The sequence below is a fragment of the Onychostruthus taczanowskii genome, unplaced genomic scaffold (assembly GCF_017590055.1).
Source record: "Onychostruthus taczanowskii isolate IOZ18803 unplaced genomic scaffold, ASM1759005v1 scaffold99, whole genome shotgun sequence".
Taxonomy (NCBI): domain Eukaryota; kingdom Metazoa; phylum Chordata; class Aves; order Passeriformes; family Passeridae; genus Onychostruthus; species Onychostruthus taczanowskii.
In genome coordinates, this window is record NW_024507990.1 from 1,368,214 (window position 1) to 1,389,100 (window position 20,887).

General features: G+C 44.6%; 1 protein-coding gene across 1 annotated transcript; it reads right to left on the reverse strand.

The window, feature by feature from the left end:
• Positions 1-325: 325 nt before the first annotated feature.
• LOC121348137 (myosin-3-like) lies at positions 326-20,887 on the reverse strand. Its single transcript, XM_041427352.1, has 38 exons — positions 20,702-20,887; positions 19,411-19,554; positions 19,174-19,330; positions 18,432-18,459; positions 18,242-18,350; positions 17,648-17,740; positions 17,284-17,347; positions 17,104-17,202; positions 16,048-16,151; positions 15,824-15,962; positions 14,761-14,879; positions 14,436-14,585; positions 13,818-13,988; positions 12,640-13,228; positions 12,397-12,470; positions 12,081-12,168; positions 11,880-11,997; positions 10,449-10,572; positions 10,222-10,358; positions 9,890-10,145; positions 9,473-9,715; positions 8,951-9,127; positions 8,725-8,870; positions 8,552-8,642; positions 7,750-7,990; positions 6,830-6,948; positions 6,148-6,344; positions 5,790-5,973; positions 4,976-5,141; positions 4,277-4,401; positions 3,770-4,078; positions 3,481-3,684; positions 3,234-3,359; positions 1,537-1,707; positions 1,340-1,444; positions 1,169-1,264; positions 911-1,048; positions 326-497 (listed from the first exon to the last, which is right to left on the reverse strand). Exons 1-38 carry the CDS (start codon positions 20,885-20,887, stop codon positions 474-476), a joined length of 5,811 nt encoding a protein of 1,936 aa, XP_041283286.1. The 3' UTR covers positions 326-473.

The window sequence follows — 20,887 nt, forward strand, 5'->3', positions numbered from 1 at the left end:
GGTGCACTGAGTAATCAATTGTTTGACATGGTGGGCTGGGGTCAGTGACATGGCCCAGGAGCACAGCAGGACTTTGGATTGAAGCACAGCACTGTGTCATGAGCTGCTGAGAACAAGGTGCAGCAGCTCTCCTGAGAATGTGCTGCTTCTAGGCTACAGGAGCTGGAACAGAATTCCTCCTTTGGAAAAGAAAAAAAGCCTGTCAAAATCTCTAGGTTTTAAATTCAGGATAAAATTGGTCTAAGTGAAGTAGTAAGACTCAAACTCACACTTTTGACTATAATTAACTTGGTGACAAAATGAGACTCTCATTTAAACATTCACATTTGGAGCATTTGAGCTTGCAGATATGTATTTTATTGACACTGGCACAGCAGCAGCAACAGAAAATGTTTTTGTTCATAAACAAAGGGAAAATTACTTCCACAGCTGGAGAGGTACTTTGTGGAAGTTCCAGTTATCCCAGAGGAAGCTCATTTTTCAGTTCCTAACACCACCTAGGGAGGAGAGGCTTTGTTTAGTCTACACATGCCAAGATGAGTCTTGATCCCCCAAATCATCCATCTCAGTTCACCATCCAGCTAGGATGTGCAAGTGGAGCCTGAGCCAATGCAGACATGTGTGGAACCCTTAAAACCACTGTATGAGCTGAATATATGCAGATAACACCAGGATGGCCACCATCCACAGCTGAAGCATGGAAAAAAGATTAATTCCATTGTTTCACTGGCAAAAAAATGAGGACACATGAACTACTGAGCTTATTCCATCTTAACAACCCAAACAGACTCAGCTTGTCATTAAAAGCCCCTTCCTTCCAGAGCTGTCCTTTCCAAATGATGCCTGTACAAGGCACAAATCTGCTGCTAGACTCACTTGAGCAAACAGCACACCTGCAGTAAAGCCTTACCTTTGTAGCAGAGCCTTCTCTGGCCTTAGCTCTGAGTTTATTTGCTTGGCTCTCAGCAATATCTGCCCTTTCCAGGGCCTCACCCATCTTATGCAGTGCATTTCTCAGTTTGGAGAGATCAGCATTGGCTTGTTCACCCTGAAATTGCAAAACAAAATTTTAAAACCATCAGGCAATATCCTGGGGCACAGAGCCAACTTTTAAACTGGCAGTCCCATGAACTGGTAAATAACTATTTGCTTCACTTTAGTGACTCACAGCTTCTTCAGCTTGTTTTCTGTAGGATTTGATTTTCACCTGCAGTTGATCTATCAGATCTTGTAACTTAACCATGTTCTTCTTTTGTTCTTCACACTGTGGAAAGAGAATGTGCAATTTTATGTCCTTGGGAGACAAAACATCAGAATATTGCTTTCTATTTTTACCCACCTGAAAAGTGAGCTCTTTGAAACGCCGTTCATATTTGCAGATGTTTTTTATAGCCTCTGAGGATTTTTTATGTTCTTCCTGCAGTTCAGCTTCTAATTCTCGGATCTGGTGAATTAATCAACAATTGGCTTAAGCCCTCACACAGCAATTGGAGAAGAAAGATGTTTCTGACACCCAAGTTCAGTGCTGGTACCCACCTTGGCCTCCAGCTTCTGGATCTCTTTCTTCCCTCCCTTCAGTGTCACCTGCTCAGCCTCATCCAGACGAAGCTGCAGGTCCTTCACTGTCTGGTCCAGGTTGTTCTTCATCCTCTCCAGGTGGGCACTGGTGTCCTGCTCCTTCTTCAGCTCCTCTGCCATCCTGGCTGCCTTGGAGGGGAGATGACACAAGAAACTGGAAGAATGTGAAGGAACAGCACATACTGTGCACCAGCACAAGATTAACTCCTGTGTCCTGCTACCCCTTCCTGCCACCCCACTCCCTATTTTGGTTTTTTGTCCATCACATGATAATGGCAAAAACATGACAAGAAATACTAGGGAAAAGGATGGGAAAAGTCTGCCTTACTGCACACAGAGCTGGAGTGTCAGAAAGGGAAAATGCTCTGTCCCACTGTGACCTCACTAACAGCTGGGTGCCAGGGGGAAACTTCCAGAGCAACAGCAGAGTCTGGCAACAGAACATGGCACAGCTGAAAAGCTTCTGTGCTCAGCATCTGGGGTTTGCTGTGCTTTGCTGTGCTTGCCCTGCTACTGCCCCAACCTCCAGGAGGGTAGTGCCACAAAGGCACAAAATAGTTTAAAATTAGCTATGTTATTTAAGGCAAAGTAAGATTTATTTTGCTCTCAAACATTGGATTCCTACACAATATAATTAAACACTTAGGTGAAATATTGAGTGAGATTATAATTAATGTCATAATTTTATAATTATAATTAATGTAGAATTCAACAAATTGCTTTGGCAGCAAAATATCTGAAAAGGTCTAAACTGAAAAAATTTGACCACTAGAAGTTTTATATAAATATAGATGTGTGTATAATTCATTGTAATGTTTTCTTTTTCTTTTATTCAAACAGAATAGAAATCATTAAAACACAGGAACACCTCAACATGAGGAAGAGCTTCTTTCCATGGAGGGTGGCAGAGCATGGAACAGCTGCCCAGGGAGGGCAGGGAGTCTCCCTCTCTGGAGACATTCCAAACCCACCTGGACACATTCCTGTGTCACCTGCAGCAGGTGACCCTTCCTGGACAGAGGGGTTGGAGTAGATCATCTCCAAAGGTCCCTTCCAATCCTAATGGTTCTGAGATCCTATTTAATTATTTTTTTCCTTTTAATGAGCAAGTTGAAAAGTTGTCTATTTTAATCCCACATAATGTATATAAATGTTAAGATTTTGGTTTAATCCTCTGCATCAAAAATCATCAGCAGATTGAGTCCCCTGGCACACCAGTCCTATTGCCTGGCTGAGCTTCACAGGTCTTGCATGGGAGGATTTAGCACCAATTTTGAATGGAAATTTACAATTCTCATTTACAAATGTGATAAATAGGATTTAGCAATGATAACTATTCAGACACCTTAGCCACTTTACTGGTTTCAATACTGCAGGATTTCTTTGTGGATTACGTTTTCAGGCAGCACTGAAGAAAGTTTTTTTGTTTTCCACTCACTAAATGTAGGTTAAGTTCTTTATGATGGAAACAGCCCCATCTGTCAGCAGAACATGTTCCCTGTTGCTCTAATCCTCCTCTGACACAAAGCCTTTTCAACCAGGCCCACAGAAGGTTCCTTGTCCAACATGTGACAAGAATATTTACATTAACCCCCAGCAGCAATGCCACTGGAAGCCTTGAAAATTCAAAGTGAAAACCATAGTAACATCCTCACATCTGTCATTGCCTTCTTAGCTCTTTCTTCAGCACTTTTTCCTTCATTAGTAACATCCTCTATCTCTGTTTGGAGTTGTGCCATATCAGTTTCAAGCTTCTTCTTTGTATTAAAAAGGCTGGAGTTCTGTGAAGGAGAAGGGGAGAGGCTTTGAGTGTCTACACACATAGAGATCAATTCATCAATTCATTCTTCCTCCATCAATCTCTGGACCCCAAAATACATCAATCTTAGCAAAGCAAACTACCTGGGTGTGGAGGAGCTGTGCACGTTCAGTGGCATCCAGGAGCTCCTGCTCAGCCACTTTCCTCGAACGCTCCGTCTGCTCCAGGGCTGCCCGGAGCTCCTCAACTTCAGCCTGCAGCAGGTTTGCTCTGCGCTCCACCATGGCCACCTGCTCCTTCAGGTCATCCTGTGTCCTCAGAGCATCATCCAGATGGATCTGGGTGTCCTGTATTTAAAGAGCCAGTTTTGTCCTAATGAATTTCTCCAATACTTTGCTTTAAAAATAAATCGACCAGAAGGTAAAGCAAGACCTTGAGAGCTCCCTGGATGCTGTGCAGGTTCTTCTGTGCCTCTGCAGCCTGGCGGTTGGCATGGCTCAGCTGGATCTCCATTTCATTCAGGTCTCCCTCCATCTTCTTCTTCAGCCTCAGGGCTTCATTCCTGCTCCTGATCTCAGCATCCAAAACACCCTGCATTGTCTCCACAATCCTTTCGTGGTTCTTTTTTAGCTGGTTGATCTCCTCATCCTTGTCAGCAATCTTTCTGCTGATTTCTGACTTTATCTGAGTCAGTTCTTGGTTGACACCAAGGATTTTGACTTCTTCGTGCTCAAGAGCTGCCTTTAAAAGAAAAAGGGGAAAAACAAAGATGAAGGTAACATTTCAGAGAACATGATTATTGAGGTGATACTCAGTGATTTCACAGAACTTCCTAAAGTTTGTGGCAATCAAACTTGCACACAGCTACTACCAGAAAAGGGAGCAGAAAGCTGCTCAGCATGCTCTTTACTATCTACAGTAATATTTAAACTAGCTCACCTCTGCCTCCTCCAGAGCTGTTTGCAGACCATTTTTTTCTACTTCAGCTTGCTTTTTGGCTTTCTCAAGGTCTCTGATCATTTTGCCATTTGCAGTAATTTGCTCTGTGAGATCAGCTGCTTCCTCTGTGAGAGAAGAAGGGCATCAACCACAAGAGCTTTGTTGCTGCAGTCAGCACCCCTTTTGCACACATAAATATGTACACACAAAATGTACATGTGTACACAATGGTGCACCTGCCTTATGTACAAGCAAAACTAGACACAACCAACTCATGCAGGCCAGGTGGGGCATTGGTGTGGTTTACAGAGAACCTGGAAGGGCCCTGCACATGTTACATCTATGGATAGGCCATCAGGGTCTAAAACTACAGGTCCTGTCATTGTGCTCAGTGCATCTATAAAACTCACTCTCATGAGTTGCTCAGTCTCCCACAGTTGCTACCTTTGCCTGGGAATGGCACCTCAATGTCTGCAGCAGATGACAGAGCCAGGACATTTGCTCTATTGGCTCCATCACTTTACAAACATGCTTGACAACTTTTGGTAAGACACTGACATTCTGCATTAAGATGGAGAGCACAGGAAGGACAGAGTGCTGTCCCTTGGTGCCCTCCTGCAGGCATGAGTGTGCTGGTGGAGCACAGCTTGCTGTGGCTGGTCTGTGAAGGCTGACGGGACCCCAGAGCCAAACACGTACGCTGCAGAGCGGAGTTCTCCCGCTTGATTGTTTCGAGCTGGTCTAAGGTTTCCTCATAGGCATTTTTCACTTTGAAAAGCTCTGTGTTCAGCGAGCCTGCTTCTTTAGAGAGAGCTTCCCGCTCCAGCTGGCTCTCCTCATACTTCCCCTTCCATTCTGCCATGACCTGGAAGACACCATAGAGTCATAGAACGCTTTGGGTTGGAAGGGACATCAAAGATTACCTAGTTCCAAATCCTCTGCCATGGCAGGGACACCTTCCACTATCCCAGGTTGCTCCAAGCCCTCTCGAACCTGGCCTTGGGACACTTCCAGGGATCCAAGGGTGCCTGCAGCTTCTCTAGGCAGCCTGTGCCAGGGTCTAGCCACCCTCATAGGGAAGAATTTAACCCTAATATCCAATTTAAACCTACTCTCTGTCAGTGTGAAGCCATTCCCCCTTGTCCTGTTACTCAGGCCCTTGTAAACAGTTTCTCTCCATCTTTCTTGTAGCTCCCCTCAAGAACTGGAAGGCCACAATTAGGTCACCCTGAAGCTTGTCTTCTCCTGGCTGAACAATCCCAATTCTGTCAGCCTTTCCTCATAGGAGAGGCTATTATGCTTCATTTCCTGCTGGTACTGAAAATGTTATTTGATCTGAGACTACATTTTGTACTAGATAAATAATGCAGTCTCTTAAACCAGGACAAATTCCTACTGCCATGCCCTAGTGGCTCCAGTTAGTTCATCCTGATTTCAGCAATGACTGATGTACAGAGTGTTAGTTTGGCTTTCTGGGAGGCTACACTTGAAAGATACTGTGCTCATTTCGGACCTTATCAAAATTCTGCTGTTTCCTGTCAAGGGCAGCTGCTGATGTGTTTGCTCTCTCTATGTCCAGTCTCAGATCCTCCACTTCCCCCTGCAGCTTAAACTTCATCTTCTCCAAGGAGGCACACTTGGCATTCAGCGTGTCTGCCTGCTGCCCTGCTTCCTGGAGACGCTGAGAGAGCTTTTTCCTTAAGGCACATAAATAAAACAAGCATGTGATTAAAAAAACCATTACACCATGTGTCTCATTTTAATTAGGACTATATACAAACCCCCAAAAAATAATTTAGGTCAGGTTACTAAAAGGGGGTCTGTGTTCTGCCCAATGTACATCTGGGCAGCTCATCTCATCTATTCTGTACTTGGCCTCCTCGAGCTCCTCCGTGCGCTGAATCGCGTCCGTCTCGTATTTGGTTCTCCACTGGGCCACTTCGCTGTTGGCCTTGGACAGGGCTCGCTGCAGCTCTGCCTTGGCCTCCTGCTCCTCCTCATATTGTTCCCGGAGCAAGTCACAGTCGTGGCGAGCAGACTGCAGGGCATGGGCCAGGGCGTTCTTGGCCTAAAAAGGACCCACAATGTCATGTATTTCTGTTAGCTGTGACCAGCAGGAGACCTCGTGACCTTGCACATCTGGAATATGATCACTGCAGAGTGGGCAGAAGACAAAGGGCTGGGGCTTTGTAAGTGCTCAGGAAGCTGCCTTTACCTGTCAGCAACTCTACCACTAGAAAAGACCAAAAGTGGTGCTTTCACCTTGGCATACGTTATAACTTCTCTTCCCTGTGGCTACAGAAGCTAAAGAAATCTCATAGACCATGGCTTTAAAATTTAAAAACATGAAAAAAATTCAATTTTCAGCATGCCTGAGTCATCCTTTGCAAAGAACCTACTGCACACAGTGCTTACTGTACACATCCTTCCCCAGACTAATTTTACTGCCTTGGACTACAGGCAATATTTACAAACTCCCAGAAGTGGTTTTCAAATGAAATGAGCCCCTGATATATTTTGAAGTTTTATCAGGTGCTCAGTAGTTCACACTACCTTGATCTCTTCCTCCAGCTGCCTCTTGAGCTCTTCTATTTGCTGTGTAAGTGCCTGCTTGCTTCTGGACAGCTGCAACCTCACAGTTTCCTTCTCTTTGAGTTGACGGCTTAGTTCACCTATGACAAGAGAGGGTAAGTTCTCAATACTGGACAGATTAAGCATCCTGAAAACACTCATTATTACTATTATTATTATAATTATTAATAGTAGTAGTAATAATAATAATAATAATAATAAGAAGAAGAAGAAGAAGAAGAAGAATCACACAGCACTGGTTACCTTTTCAGTTGTCCCATTATACATCTACCATTGCAGGTATATTTTAATCCTTAAAAATGCTTTTGTTGTTGTTCTTTCTTTATCAAAACTCACCTGTTTCCCTAATTCTAATTGTATCCCTTACTACAGTTCTGATCCACTAGATGCTATTTTTTTTTCCTGAAGAAAAATGCTTTTGAAAATTTGCTGAATTTTCATTTTGAAGCAGCAGGATTTTATGCTGTCACACTGGCTGAATTGACACAAAATGCTGTAGCAGCTTCCCATAATTGTCCTTGTGATGCAAGAGTTAAACCCTGAAGTTTCATTTCATAAGATTTACAGTAATTGGAAAACATTTATGCCATATCACCCTCTGTCTGAAGTACATCTCTCCCTTTTCTTGGAGAGGTGCCTATAGGTTATGCCATGATCTCTAAAATTCTCAGTACTTCCTGTAGCACTCCAATATTGTCTTCTTCAGATTTATCCTGAGCCATTTTACATTTTTTCTCAAATTTTCAGTTTCATTCTAAGATTCCACTTGAGCACTACGCTCAATGACCTTAGAACAAAGGTTAACTAGTCAGACATGAGAGAATCTGTTTGCTACTGAAGGGAAAAAATATCCTCTTAGCACATCTTTGTGCCTTCCTTACCAGACTCTGTCTGGAGCTGGGCTTTTTGCATCACCACCTCATTCACATTCCTCTGGTGCTCCTCAAGTCTGACTTTCATCTCACTCATCTCATCCTCCAGTGTGCGGTACCTTTTTTCCAGAACAGCCTGAAAGAGAATCAGAAAGTGGAATTTGTGTAGGTGTGTGTGGCTGCTGCTCTCTTCACAGAGAGCATCAGGTACAAGTTCTCCAAGGATTTTTCCTGGGAAGGTAGAGAGAACCTCAGAGAAGAAGAGAAAATGATTCTTATCTCTATTCATTGCTGTTGTTGCTTTGCACATGTGGAATGTGTTACAGAGATTGTTTACTTAAAGTGATTTGTTAATTGGACAAGATTAAGAAAGATTGTTCTGATTCCTTGGCTGATTGGGTTAAAGTTGTGTCCTGGCTGTCTGCAGACAGTCACAGGTTTTTCTTTAGTATTTCTCAGTATAGTATCTCTTTAGTTTGTAATTTAGTATAGCATTAGGGTAATAGAGTATAGCTTAATAAAGCAATTGTTCAACCTTCTGAATCATGGAGTCAGAGCACATTATTTCCACTGGGGTCGCCCTGCATCGATAGGTATGTTTGTAAAGTTCCCATCAGACAGAAATATTGGTAATTCCAGTATTTAAGTTATAAAGAAAGATAGTGGGGAGGATACAGGGGTGGCTTCTACAAGAAGCTGCTGGAAGATTCCCCTGTGTCTGACAGAGCCAATGCCAAACTCTGGGCAAGCATTACTCATGGTACTACAGTTTAAAACAAGCAAACAGTAATGATGAAGTAAAGTCTCTTACCTGCAGTTCTCTGATCTTCTTCTGCAAATGAGTACCTGAATTTCGCTGTTCTGCAATTTTATTTTGCATCTGGTTAAAATCAAAGTCTTTCCTGTGAATGAGATGTTTTATTAAAAGAAAATATGTCCAGTTAAAACCAAATAATAAATTATCTACTAATTTGTTTCTCATACTTCCTTAATTTTTCATCTAAATGTTGTTTATCATTCTCCAGATCTACTATGGTTTCCTGTGCAAGTTTCAAGTCTCCCTCAAGTTTTCTCTTTGCTCGTTCAAGGTCCACACATGCTTTTCTTTCAAGTTCCAAAGATCCTTCAGCCTGCAACATAAACATACATAAACATGACTGATGGAACAACTAAAGAATCTGCTCCTTCTCCTTGTGTTGAACATGCTCACGTGGTTCACTTGCTGCTCCAGCTTGGTCCTAGCTTTGGTGAGAGTATTAACTTTCTCCTCCTCTATTTGCAGGTCATCCAGTGCCTGTTGCTGGGCTTCTTGCAGGGCCTTCTTCTCCTTCACTAACTTTGCAACAGTCTCATCCAAACCTGTCACTACTTCAGCCAAATTTTTGACCTGTTGTAAGGCAAAATACTTCAAGGTCAGTAATAACATGAACACAGACAATGAACTTGCTGTTAGACTCCCAAAGAGGCTTTGACCATTTTATGGTCACACTCCACAATCTCTCTGCTTATATATCAATCCTTCAGAAGTCACACAGCAATGCTGAACGTTAATTTTAATGCATTTTTGCATGTTTATGGGTTGGTTTTCCTGCACAACAGAGGTGCCCAGGTTCAATACCAGGCCCATAGATCTCCTTACACAGCAGCATGTAAGCATCCAAGTTTACTGAATATTTACAGCCTATACATCAACACAGCAACTGTTATTAAACATTGCAGAAATAAAAAGCACCTTGTTTTCAGTGGCATGCTTTTCCTTTTCAGCCTTGACCAATGTTAACTCAAGGTCATCCATATCTTTCTTCAGCTCAGAGCATTCATCCTCCAGTTTCCTCTTTCTGGCTGCCAGATCAGCATTCATCTCCTCATCATCTTCCAGCTTTTCCATTACCTCCTTTATTCTTGCTTCCAGCTGGAATTTCAGTTTGATCAGCTGGTCACATTTTTCTTCAGCATCAGCCAAATTTTCGTTTTCCTTTTCATAGAGAACAGAAATGTGTTTCATTATCACACATTGGCACTGACACTTGCATAAATCACCTGCTTATTAAGTGGCTGGTACATGAAATAACAGAATTTCCTTGCAGCCCTGAACGAGCAAACAAAACTGATGTAATCTGAAGAGCCAAAAATGATTTAATTTACTTACAGTTTGTACTTGCAGCTGTAGGTCTTTTTTCTCTTGCACCAGAGCCACCATTTTTTCTTCCAGTTTGTTCCTGGTGGCTTCTGATTTAGCCAGTTCTTCTTTTGTTCTCTCAAACTCTTCCTTCATCATGGCCAGCTCTTTCTCAGTTCCCACACTTTTTAAGAGGGGTTTAAACTTGAAGTACAGCTTCATCCAGGGCCACTGCTTGACTTTCATGAATGCACGGATGTTGTACTGGATGCAGAGGATGGACTCCCTGAAACCAAAGTGATCCATCAGAACTGGGAATAAAGCCCATCTTTGAGCAACCAGACCTGGCAGAGGACACACACCTGTGGTCAAACATTTTTTTCAACTCAAGTCTCCGGAGGTATCCCCTGCACAACGCCTGGGTCCGTGTGATCATCTGTCCTAAACGTTCATCTCTCATCTCTTCCAGGACACCCAGCAAACCTGCCTTGAAGAACACCTGCAGCCAAAGAACAGACACCACTCGTTGCTGGCTTTCATTTCCACACAATGAATGTTTTATTAATGTATGGCAAAATCAAACATTTACCTTAGTGTGTCCGAATTTGTACTGAGTATGATCTATCTCAATGGAAGACAGCAGCTTTTCACACGCCTTCCTGCTATCAATAAACTTTCCTTCTGGGATGACACTGGCATTCAGAAGGTGGTATCTGATAAAATAAAGGAAAAAGCTTACCCATCAGTACCATTCTAGTGCACAGGATGCCACAAGAACAGCTGTCAGTTTGAAGATACAGAGGAAGGCTGAGTCTGACTCACACCTCCAGCCTCAAATAGCAAAGCAGTAAGAAAAGCAGCAAATAGCAGCAGGTCAGTTCAGTAGGTACCAAGGATGTGTTACAGCCCTCACTGAGACTGAAGGCATGGACAGTCTGTTCTCTGGACCTGCTCATTTGTGTCAGTCATTATCACTACTCTAGGGGTCCAGCTGCAAATTAAAAAAAATGGATGGACTTTAAGAGTAGGTAAACTGCTTTTCTGAACAATATCCAGCTTCTCACATTCCTCCTGAACCATGCAACTCAGAATTAGACTTTGGATCCAGCAATGGACTTCCTAATCCTACACTGAGAGATGATTCAATAGCTATTTTCAGCACTGATACACAAATCTGCCCTCCCACATCAATGGCTGGGCCAATGCCTTCAGGTAGTACCCAAAACACCATTTCAGCCCTTCTTAGTGCCCTGCTGTCCAGCACACCCTGCACAGAGTTGTAAGAGGGGGAGTGATTGCTTTGTTCTTAGAGATCTGACCCTACATTTGCCTCTGTTCTAACACAACGAGCAGATGACCCCAGTTGGGTTGCCCTGAATTTATCAACCCTTTATAACACTCTTATTTGCAGCAGTTCCCATGATAAGATTTTTTGGTTGTGGGGTTTTATCTCTAAATGAATCTGCTAAAGCTGTAGTAATGTTAGCATGTAGAAATATTAACCCACTACAAAATGACAAGGTCATGTGGAACTAACTTCGATTTCCTGCTGGAGTCCCTTCTTACTGCAGCTCTATTTGCCAGTCAAGCTTAGCATTTCTTCAAGAAGTAGCATTGGATTTAACACAATTTTGTCTTTATAAAACCATTCTAGTTAGAATTATTTAAACCACATTCTTCAAGCCTCTACTAGATAGCAGTTAAATACAGGATGTGCATCGACCACTCTGTATTTTTGCTGAAACATGCTTGTGCCCAGTTTGAGAATTAAAGCAAAGAATATCCAAACATTCAAATTAACAGGAATGAATTAAAAATAGGTTTTGGCATACAGTATCGAGGAAGGCATCTGGGTGGGCACTGCCCACACAGACCATGCCATTAGATATGTCTTTTACTTTCCACATGTGTTAAATATTAAAATAGTCATTTCCTAATAACTGTATCATGGACTGGTTTAGCAAGGGTCTTCTTTCAGATGAGTTTGGCTCAATGCAAACACAAGAATGTTATTACTGACCTTTGTTTGAAATCCCCATATGGTATCTTGTTAGGAAATCCTTTCCTGCAGATCCGAATGCCCTCCAGAACTCCATTACATCGCAGCTGGTGCAGAACGAGCTTGTGATCCATCAGGCCTGTGACAGAGCAGCATGGGGACACACTGATTGCTCTAGCATTGCTGTTTCTGCCCCTTTCTATTCTATAGTTGATGAATTACCTGGGGTCTTCGTTTCATTGGGAATGATGCAACGCACAAAGTGAGGATGAGTTGTTCGTAAGTTAGACATCAGCTTATTCAGATTTTCCTGCAAAACAGATAAAACAGAGATAATTTCTAATCTCAAAGTTCTCAAAGTTATTTGATTCTGCTGAACAGGAAAAATTCAGAACTTTCTCCTTACTCTTCTAGTGAATACTCAACAATTCTGTGTAGCCGTCAGCAAAATAAATGGCTACTACTGAAGGACTTCCCTTAAAATGAAAATATGGCTGGGGAGCCAGGTGTGACAGTCTCTGCCAGAGAACACACTTACCCGAAAGAGTACAGAGACAGTTTGGAAGGAAGAGCCCTTCTTCTTGGCTCCTTTCTTCTTCCCACCACCTTCAGCTGGAAAATGAGATGACAGTCCAGCTGAGGAACTGCTGCAGATCCCTTTGACAGTGTTATAATTGTGCATCTAACACACAGCACACAAGCACTGCCTCAACGCTGATCCACGTCAGGTGAGAGGTACAGAAGGAAATCCTAAACTGGAAACATAATCCTCCAAGCTTACCTTCATCTATGGAAGCAAAAGTGGCATAAAGATGGCATAAAATTTTCATAGATGACTTCTGGTAGAGCCCCACAACAGTTTCATTCAGAGGGTCCTTGTTCTTCTCCAGCCACCCAGTGATGTTGTAGTCCACTGTGCCAGCATAGTGCACCAGGGAGAAGTGGGCCTCAGCCTTGCCTTTGGCAGGCTTGGGCTTCTGGAAGTTGTTGGACTTGCCCAGGTGCTGGTCATAGAGCTTGTTCTTGAAAGAGGTGTCAGTTGCCTTGGGGAACATGCACTCCTCTTCCAGGATGGAGAAGATGCCCATGGGCTGGGAAAGGGTCTTCACAGATGATTTCTGGTACAGCCCAATGACAGTTTCATTCAGAGGGTCCTTGTTCTTCTCCAGCCACCCAGTGATGTTGTAGTCCACTGTGCCAGCATAGTGCACCAGGGAGAAGTGGGCCTCAACCTTGCCTTTGCCAGGCTTGGGTTTCTGGAAGCTGCTGCACTTGCCCAGGTGCTGGTCATAGAGCTTGTTCTTGAAAGAGGTGTCAGTTGCCTTGGGGAACATGCACTCCTCTTCCAGGATGGAGAAAATGCCCATGGGCTGAATAGAAAAATGGTGTTTTCAAATAAGATCAGTTCAAGGTATAATAATACAGAGTGAAAGACATGCTAAAAATTGAAGTACTGGAGGTATTTTATACAGAATTAGCCTGGAGGAGCAGGTAAGCAAGATTTTTTGTAAACAGCTGGCAAGATACTTAAAAAAACTCATAAGATTTTAATATACAGTTTTGAACTACCCAGACAGTGTGTGGAAAACAAGAGAAGTCAGGCAAAAACTGTACAGTAACTTCTCAGAATACAGTAGTGACTTCTAACTCAGAAGGAACAAAAAGCAAGCAGGCATGAGGCTTTCTGGGATGGATGGATGGATGGATGGATGGATGGATGGATGGATGGATGGATGGATGGATGGATGGATGGAATCAGTGTCTTTTTAGAAGACAGGACACATTCCCAGTCAGTGGATAATTAATTACTCACATGAGTAATATTTAAAGAAACAGAGGAGGTGAAGAGACCTGAAAGCTTCCCAGAGAGATTGTATTGAAGGCACTTAGAGCAAACACTCTCAAGAACCATTTACAGATTCAATTTGTGTGATTGCACAAGATGCTTAAGAAACTCACCTTTTCTATGAGCTCAATGCAGGCAGCCAGGTCCATGCCAAAGTCAATGAACTCCCATTCAATTCCCTCCTTCTTGTACTCCTCCTGCTCCAGCACGAACATGTGGTGGTTGAAGAACTGCTGCAGTTTCTCATTGGTGAAGTTGATGCACAGCTGCTCAAAGCTGTTGAACTAATATTTGAGTAAGTGTGTTAATAGTGTTAAACTGCCTCTGATCAATTGTTTTTCACAGGGATGTCACAGCAGGGTCAGTCAGACTGACCCAAGAGGGTTTTGATAACAGTGTAAAGAATGCACCATAGTTGTCGAGGCTTACAGAAAAGTAGTGCAGTGCAGCACCTGATTGCTGCAGCCTGCATTGGCCATGGTTTGGGTGGCCCTAATGTTTATAAATACAGACTCTGTGGGGAGAGAGAGCAGCTCCATGGCCATGCTTCTGCCTTGTCTCTTCCCCTACAAAGAGGGTGATGATGGATCTACAAAGGCAGAAGCAGCTTCAGACAGATTTTCCCTATTATTGAGGGCTTGCACTGGGGTGAGGAGGAGGAAACGTCACAGAAGACAAACAAACTGAAACAAGCATTTAGAGACAGGCAGAAGTCTGAGAGTACTGCAAACCTCAAAGATCTCAAAGCCAGCAATGTCCAAGACCCCAATGAAGTGCTGTCTTGGCAGCTTGGTGTCCAGCTGCTGGTTGATGCGCATCACCATCCACAGGAAGAGTTTCTCATAGACAGACTTGGCAAGGGCATTCACTGCCTGGTGCACCTGCAGGAAGATGTCCCACACGTGTGTCAGGGCAGCCCCAGAACAAAACACCCCTCACCATGCCCACACACACTGCACTAACAGGCCTTAATGGCCCCGACCATTCTCGGCTGTGACCTGCACCCATTCCTTTTCCTTAGGGAGAGGATGGTCCCTGCTGCTCCTTGATGCTCACCTGGTCCACTGTTTGGCCCTTCAGGACATATTCATTGCCCACTTTCACCCGGGGATAGCTCAGAGCTTTCAGCAAGTCTGCTGAGTTCAGACCCATCAGATATGCTGCTTTGTCAGCCTCTGGAAAACAAAATAATAATTTGAAATACTTTCTTCTTAGCTCACACACGCACAGGGCATTGGAACCAGCCAGAGCTCACTCTGAAACTTGCAACTCAATTGGCTTTACTCCATCCACAAATCTTGACCAACATTCTCCTTCACTTTTCTGAACGGCCTTGTAGGACTGGTCCTCATGACAGAGTGGCTAGAGCAGCCCCAGCTGATGTGGTGAAACACAGGAGGGCACTGTTGATGGGACAACACAGAGTTTTCCCCATCAAGCCACTTCTCCACAATGTCACCCAGGCAGAACAAGTGTGCATGTGTAACCAGAAACTGGAGAACACTACAGTGATGTGCCCCAGGCACTGGGTCCTACAGCAGAGTCATCAGGAACAAACTGGATGCAGAAAGTGCCTCTATTTGATGCAGTAAGATGTGGCATTCACATTCTCTGAAAAAATCCCTTTGCCCAGGATTCTTCTCCTGGGAAGCTGAGAAGCCTCAGAGAAAAAGAAAACCATTCTTATCTCATTTCCATCTCCTGTGTTGTGCTCATGTGGAATGTGTTTGGAGACTGTTTACCCACAGGTGATTGTTCTATTGGATTGTTCCATTGGTGTGAGTTGTTTTGACTCTTTGGCTAATCAGGACCAAGCTGTGTTGAGACTCTGGAAAGAGTCACGAGTCTCATTATCTTTTTAGCATTCTGTATCTTTTCTGTATTCTTTAGTATAGTATAATAAAATAATAAATTAGCCTTCTGAGAACATGGAGTCAGGTTCGTCATTCCTCCCTGCCACGAGGATCCCTGCAAATATAATAGTAAGTTGAAAATCAAACCTCCTTTCTATGTTTATCAAGGAACAATGACATCTCTCCTGGAAGACTCCCTCCATTTCTAGTGAAAAATGGCATGGAAACAGTTGGAAATACTTCTCTCCCAGCCAGGAAGATATTACCTTCTGTGCCATCAGGCTCTGCCTGCTCCTCACGTGGCTTCTGCTTGAATTTCATGTTCCCATAGTGCAGGATCGCCCCCGTCAGCTTGTAAATCCCCACTCTCTCATCAGGGCTGAAGCCCAAAGTGTCAATGGCTGCCTGCACACCAGACAGATCAGCTGGTTTTAACAGTGGTGAGAGTAAATTGAGACTGTAAAAGTCTCTCCTTGCCAAGTGTACTCACATCTGTAGCAACAAGCTCCTCCTGGTCATCGATGCTGGCCACAGAGATCTGCCCTTGGCTGATGAAGGGGTAGTCATAGGGGTTGGCTGTGACAAGGAGCATCTCTGAAAGGCAAAAACAGGAGTGAGAGCCAGAGCCTGACAGGGAAGACGGAACAATGGCTCAGCAAGGTTTCACAAGCTCTCTGGCATCCCAAACTCCTGGTTTTCTATTAAGAGACCAGAAAGACAGAGTAAAGCCTTTCATCTGCCTTCCCCTGGCTGAGCAGTGCTTCCAGTTTAATATGATGAACTGAGAGCTGAGCACTCAGCAGGCACAGAGCACAGGCCATCCACAGAAACAGCTTTTAAGAAAGAGGCTTTCAGATAAGGCTCATTTGTGCTTATCCTCATACATGACACAGAGTGGGAGGATGGGAGCAGGAGCTCCACCTTGGGAAATGTCCTGTGGAGAGCTGGGAAGGATGGGCAGAGTGGACCAAGGGTGAGTGCAGTACCTGGGTGTGTGGCCAAAGGGACAGATGTGGGACATGGGTAGGGAGTGCTGTGGCAGTGGGAAGGGGGAAAAGGTCAGAGGGGTTGCACTGGAAGCAAGAAATAACCTTTGCCCACGTGACGAAAAGCTCAGATGAACAGTTGGTAGATCAGGGTACCTGCCCATCCTGCACCCAGAATTGCTTACCTTTCTATTGAAGATTATTCACAGGATCTGGCACACCTAAGTTGGAATTTCCACACCATGGAGAATAGCAAGGTGTGAGGCAGAGCACATTGGCCACCCCTGCACACAGTTTGTGTTAGAACTTACCAGGGAGGATAAATGGAGGTGGAGCAAAGCCCTAGTGTGACCCTGTTATGCAGAGACACATGTACAGCTTGGGGAACCTGGGCAGGGCAGAGGCTGCAAAGCCAAGGACATAAATCAGCACATGATCCCTGCTCTGCATGTGACACAGGGCATTGTGCCACTGAACCCTCTGTCACTGAGCTGGCACACGGAGGGAAATGCTTCCCATGCTGACTTTACTCAGTGTCACCAGGTGGTGGCTGTCCTTACCAAGCAGTTCAGGCTTCTTATTGGAGAGGATCTGGTAGAAGATATGGTAGCTTCTCTCAGCTTTCAGCTGGAAAGTGACTCTTGACTTTTCCAGCAAGTCTGTAATGTGTATGCACATTTTAGACATTTTTCAGGTTCTTTATGTTCTGGCAAGGCTGTCAGCCCCCCTCAGTTACTCACAGGTCTCAATGTCACCAGAGGCCAGCTTTCCAGAGGTTCCAAAATGGATACGAATGAATTTACCCTGGCAAGCAGACAAAAGTGGTGGTCAGTGCAACAATCTCAGAGTGTTTTTATCTCTTCAGTCTTTGTGACAGCATCACCAAATTGGTCTGGTTAGCTTTGATACATAGATAAAGGGGAACATGTTGCTGCAGCAATGTGAGCATGAAACAGCTGCTAACATATCAGCATTTCATAAAAACAAATAAATTGGTCAGCAAGAACATTTTTCCCAGCCAAGAGGCACACAGTCACAGCTAACAAGCAGGCAAAGGGCATTAGAAACACAGGAGGGCAGAGGGACAGACACAGGATGACTCACAAAGCGTGAGGAGTTGTCATTTCTCACGGTCTTGGCATTCCCAAAGGCCTCCAGCAGTGGGTTGGCGCTGAGGATTTGATCCTTGAGCGTACCCTGCAGGAAAAATTGAATAATTACTGAAATGAGCTATGCAGTAGGAAGAGGTGGCTCTATGGAATGATTACATGTGCAGCCATGTGCACTTCATTTCAGCTCTGCAGTGCTACTGCTGCACCTTCTCAACTCCAGCACCAAGAACCAGCACTGGGGGTAAACAACAAATAACTCATCATCCTCTTGTTCAGAAATTCTCCCACAGTCAGAGTTCTCGGGTGTCAGCCACACAGACAGATGGATCCATGTTAAGGAACTGGAGCCTCTGATTCTTCCTGGGCACCAGTCCTGTTTCAGTCCAGGTAAAGCTACACCTTAGGGGCAGTGGCAGCTCTGGTGGCTTGTATTTGTTGTAGGGGCACATCAGCCCCTGGTCCTACTGCCTTTCAAAGAGTGGCTGAAGCTAATAAAAGATATTTTGAGGTAATTGTGTGTCACCAGTGCTGTCCACAAGGGGATAACATCCTGAGCTGCCCTTCACCAAGCCCTTCCTCCTCACACCTTCAGCTGGGGCTCCTTCTTGGTGGCCGTGTCCCCGCTGGCGGCGATTGTCGCGTAGTACTGGATGACGCGCTTGGTGTTCACCGTCTTCCCAGCGCCCGATTCTCCACTGGAGAAAGAAGGCTCAGAGTGAAGAATAAACTGCCCACCTCTGTTTGGAGACAAAGCTCGAAGTGGCAGATGCACTTACGTGATCAGGATAGATTGGTTTTCACGATCTGTCGGAGGGAAAAATACCTGCAGTCAGAGAAGCTGTAGGGCAAGCGCTGGTTCTCAGTTAGCTGGGACCTGGTGTCCATTGGGGGAATGAAACAAAATCTCTGCAGGCAAAACTGAAAAGGTGCATGGTCTACTCTCCACCTCTCTTTCCCTCCCTATACGCCACTCTTTGTCTTCTCTCCTCCTCCTTTGTTCATCCTGTGCTTGTTTCTGCTTCTGTCTTTTCCATTCTTTACCTTTAATACTCTTAAATATGGGACAGGACTTTATTCAAATAAAATCATGTGTTTTGGTGATAATATTTCTATCAGCTCTGTTCTGGATCTATCTGCTGTTCCTTTAAGCCACATGCAGGTGTGCTTTCCAGATAGTGTGTCCTGTCCTAGTGCAACTGCCCTTTGCAGAGGTCCCTGTTAGGCTGCTTAGCTTAGTACTTAGACCAGAAATACAGATAATGCACAGCACAACAGCACAGCGCTTCAAGAATAAAGAAAATATTTCAGGAGATGGGGAAAGCTGTCTGGAGGTGGTTTTGCATCAGTTAGGGTTTATAATAAAACCAAGCAGGTAATATGCAATATTACCAGATAAAGCACTCTGCAAGAGTTGGCAAAGGTGACTGAGCCATGGCAGTATGGAACGGCGCTTGGCAGAGGCAACACACTTCTGACACACTTTTTTACTCCAAGTCTGGTCGAAACAGAAAAGCTCACCAGTCAGCATGAACTGATAGGCGTTGTCAGAGATGGAGAAGATGTGTGGAGGGGCCTCCTGGCGCTTCTTGCCTCGGTAGGCCAACACCACCTCGGGGTTGTACACCGGCAGCCACTTGTAGGGGTTGACAGTGACGCAGAAGAGACCCGAGTAGGTCTGCATTAAAAAAACAGGGATGTCACTGAAGTCCAGCTCCTGCAGCTGTGTTTTCTCCTTTGCCAGAAGAAGGAACTTACATAGATCATCCAGGAGCTGTAGCGGTCCTTGAGGTTGTAGAGGACGGCAGGTTCGTGCAGGTGGGTCAGCATGGCCACATCCTCAACTCTGTCAAACTTAGGGGGGTTCATGGCATACACGTCATCAGGTTTGACAGCAACTGTCTATAATCCAGAAAGAAAGAGCAAACCTTCGTTCAGCAGCTCTTGACAGTCCTTCCACAACCACAGAGAAGTAATAACCTCTCTAAGGCTGCTCTAATACTTTTTTTTTTTCTGTTTAAATGTGCTAAACAAAATATGGCTATTTCAGGGCAAACACTGCAGCCAGCCAGGAAGTCTACAACACAGGTACATTGACAGGATGTCATTTTCCTGGAATACATGATTTGTGCTGGAATAGATCTTTCAACACATGATCCCTGCTAATGAACTTTAGATCTCTGCTGCTCATGATTGTAAGAGCCTGGGGCACATCTGCTAGCCAGCCAGGCTCCCAGCCTCCAGGGTTCCCATGACAGTGCCAGAGAGCTGGGACACAAACAGCACAAGACTCATCAACAGCAAATCCATCCTTGGGACAGACTTGTTCCACTCCTGTTTGTGGCCATCCCAATTAAAGAACAGCTTTGTCTCTACCAAATAGCACTGTCTGCTAGGCTCACACGGTGGGGGACCATCCTGTCCCACTGCCAGAGCCTGTGGATTTGTTGTGGGGGTGGCAGATGTTCACAGCTGGCAGCAGCTTAACTCAGCCACTGCTTTCTAAAAGCCTTGTAGCACCTACTGCCAAGATGTTGGTCATGGTTGTTCTTTGAGCTGCTACAGTTATTCTTACAAAAGGTGTCAGGGCACAAGCTGCTAAGACATTTCGGCGTTTTGGAAGATTAACACCTTGGATGCTCCTCTGGGAAACTGCAGGCAGTGACACTGACAATTTCACATGCAAAGGCGACTTGCAAAGTTATCTGTCTGCTCAGCATCCAGTAAAGGAAGGAATTTATGAGTGGATATAACAGCGTTAGCTGAGAAAGCGTTAAAAACTAAGTTAAGACTGGCAAGGCTATGATCCAACCAGGCTTAGAGCATTGCCTGATTTTTAGAGCCCAAACCAAGAATAATTATCCAATGAATACTTTTATCCCCCCATCCAGAGCTATACTTTCCTGTGGAGGCTGTGCTGGTCCCAGTCAGAGGACAGGGGAGGACAGATTTCTTGCCTCAGCTAGCCTGTGCTCTCTCAGTTTGTCCCCAGCAGACACCCTGGGTCCCCAAGCAGGGCTGGGAGAAGGGCCAGAAGGAAAGCACTTACTCTGCCATCCTCTGTCTCCACAGTTATCTTCCCATCCTGTGCAGCCTTAATCCTCCCTCTGGTATACTCCACCTCGGGGTCAGCCACAAAGCAGTAGGTTTTGGCATCAAAAGGCTGGTTCTGGGCTTCTATTCTCTCCTTCTCGGATTTGCGCAGGTACGGCGCGGCCTCACCAAAAATCTCCAT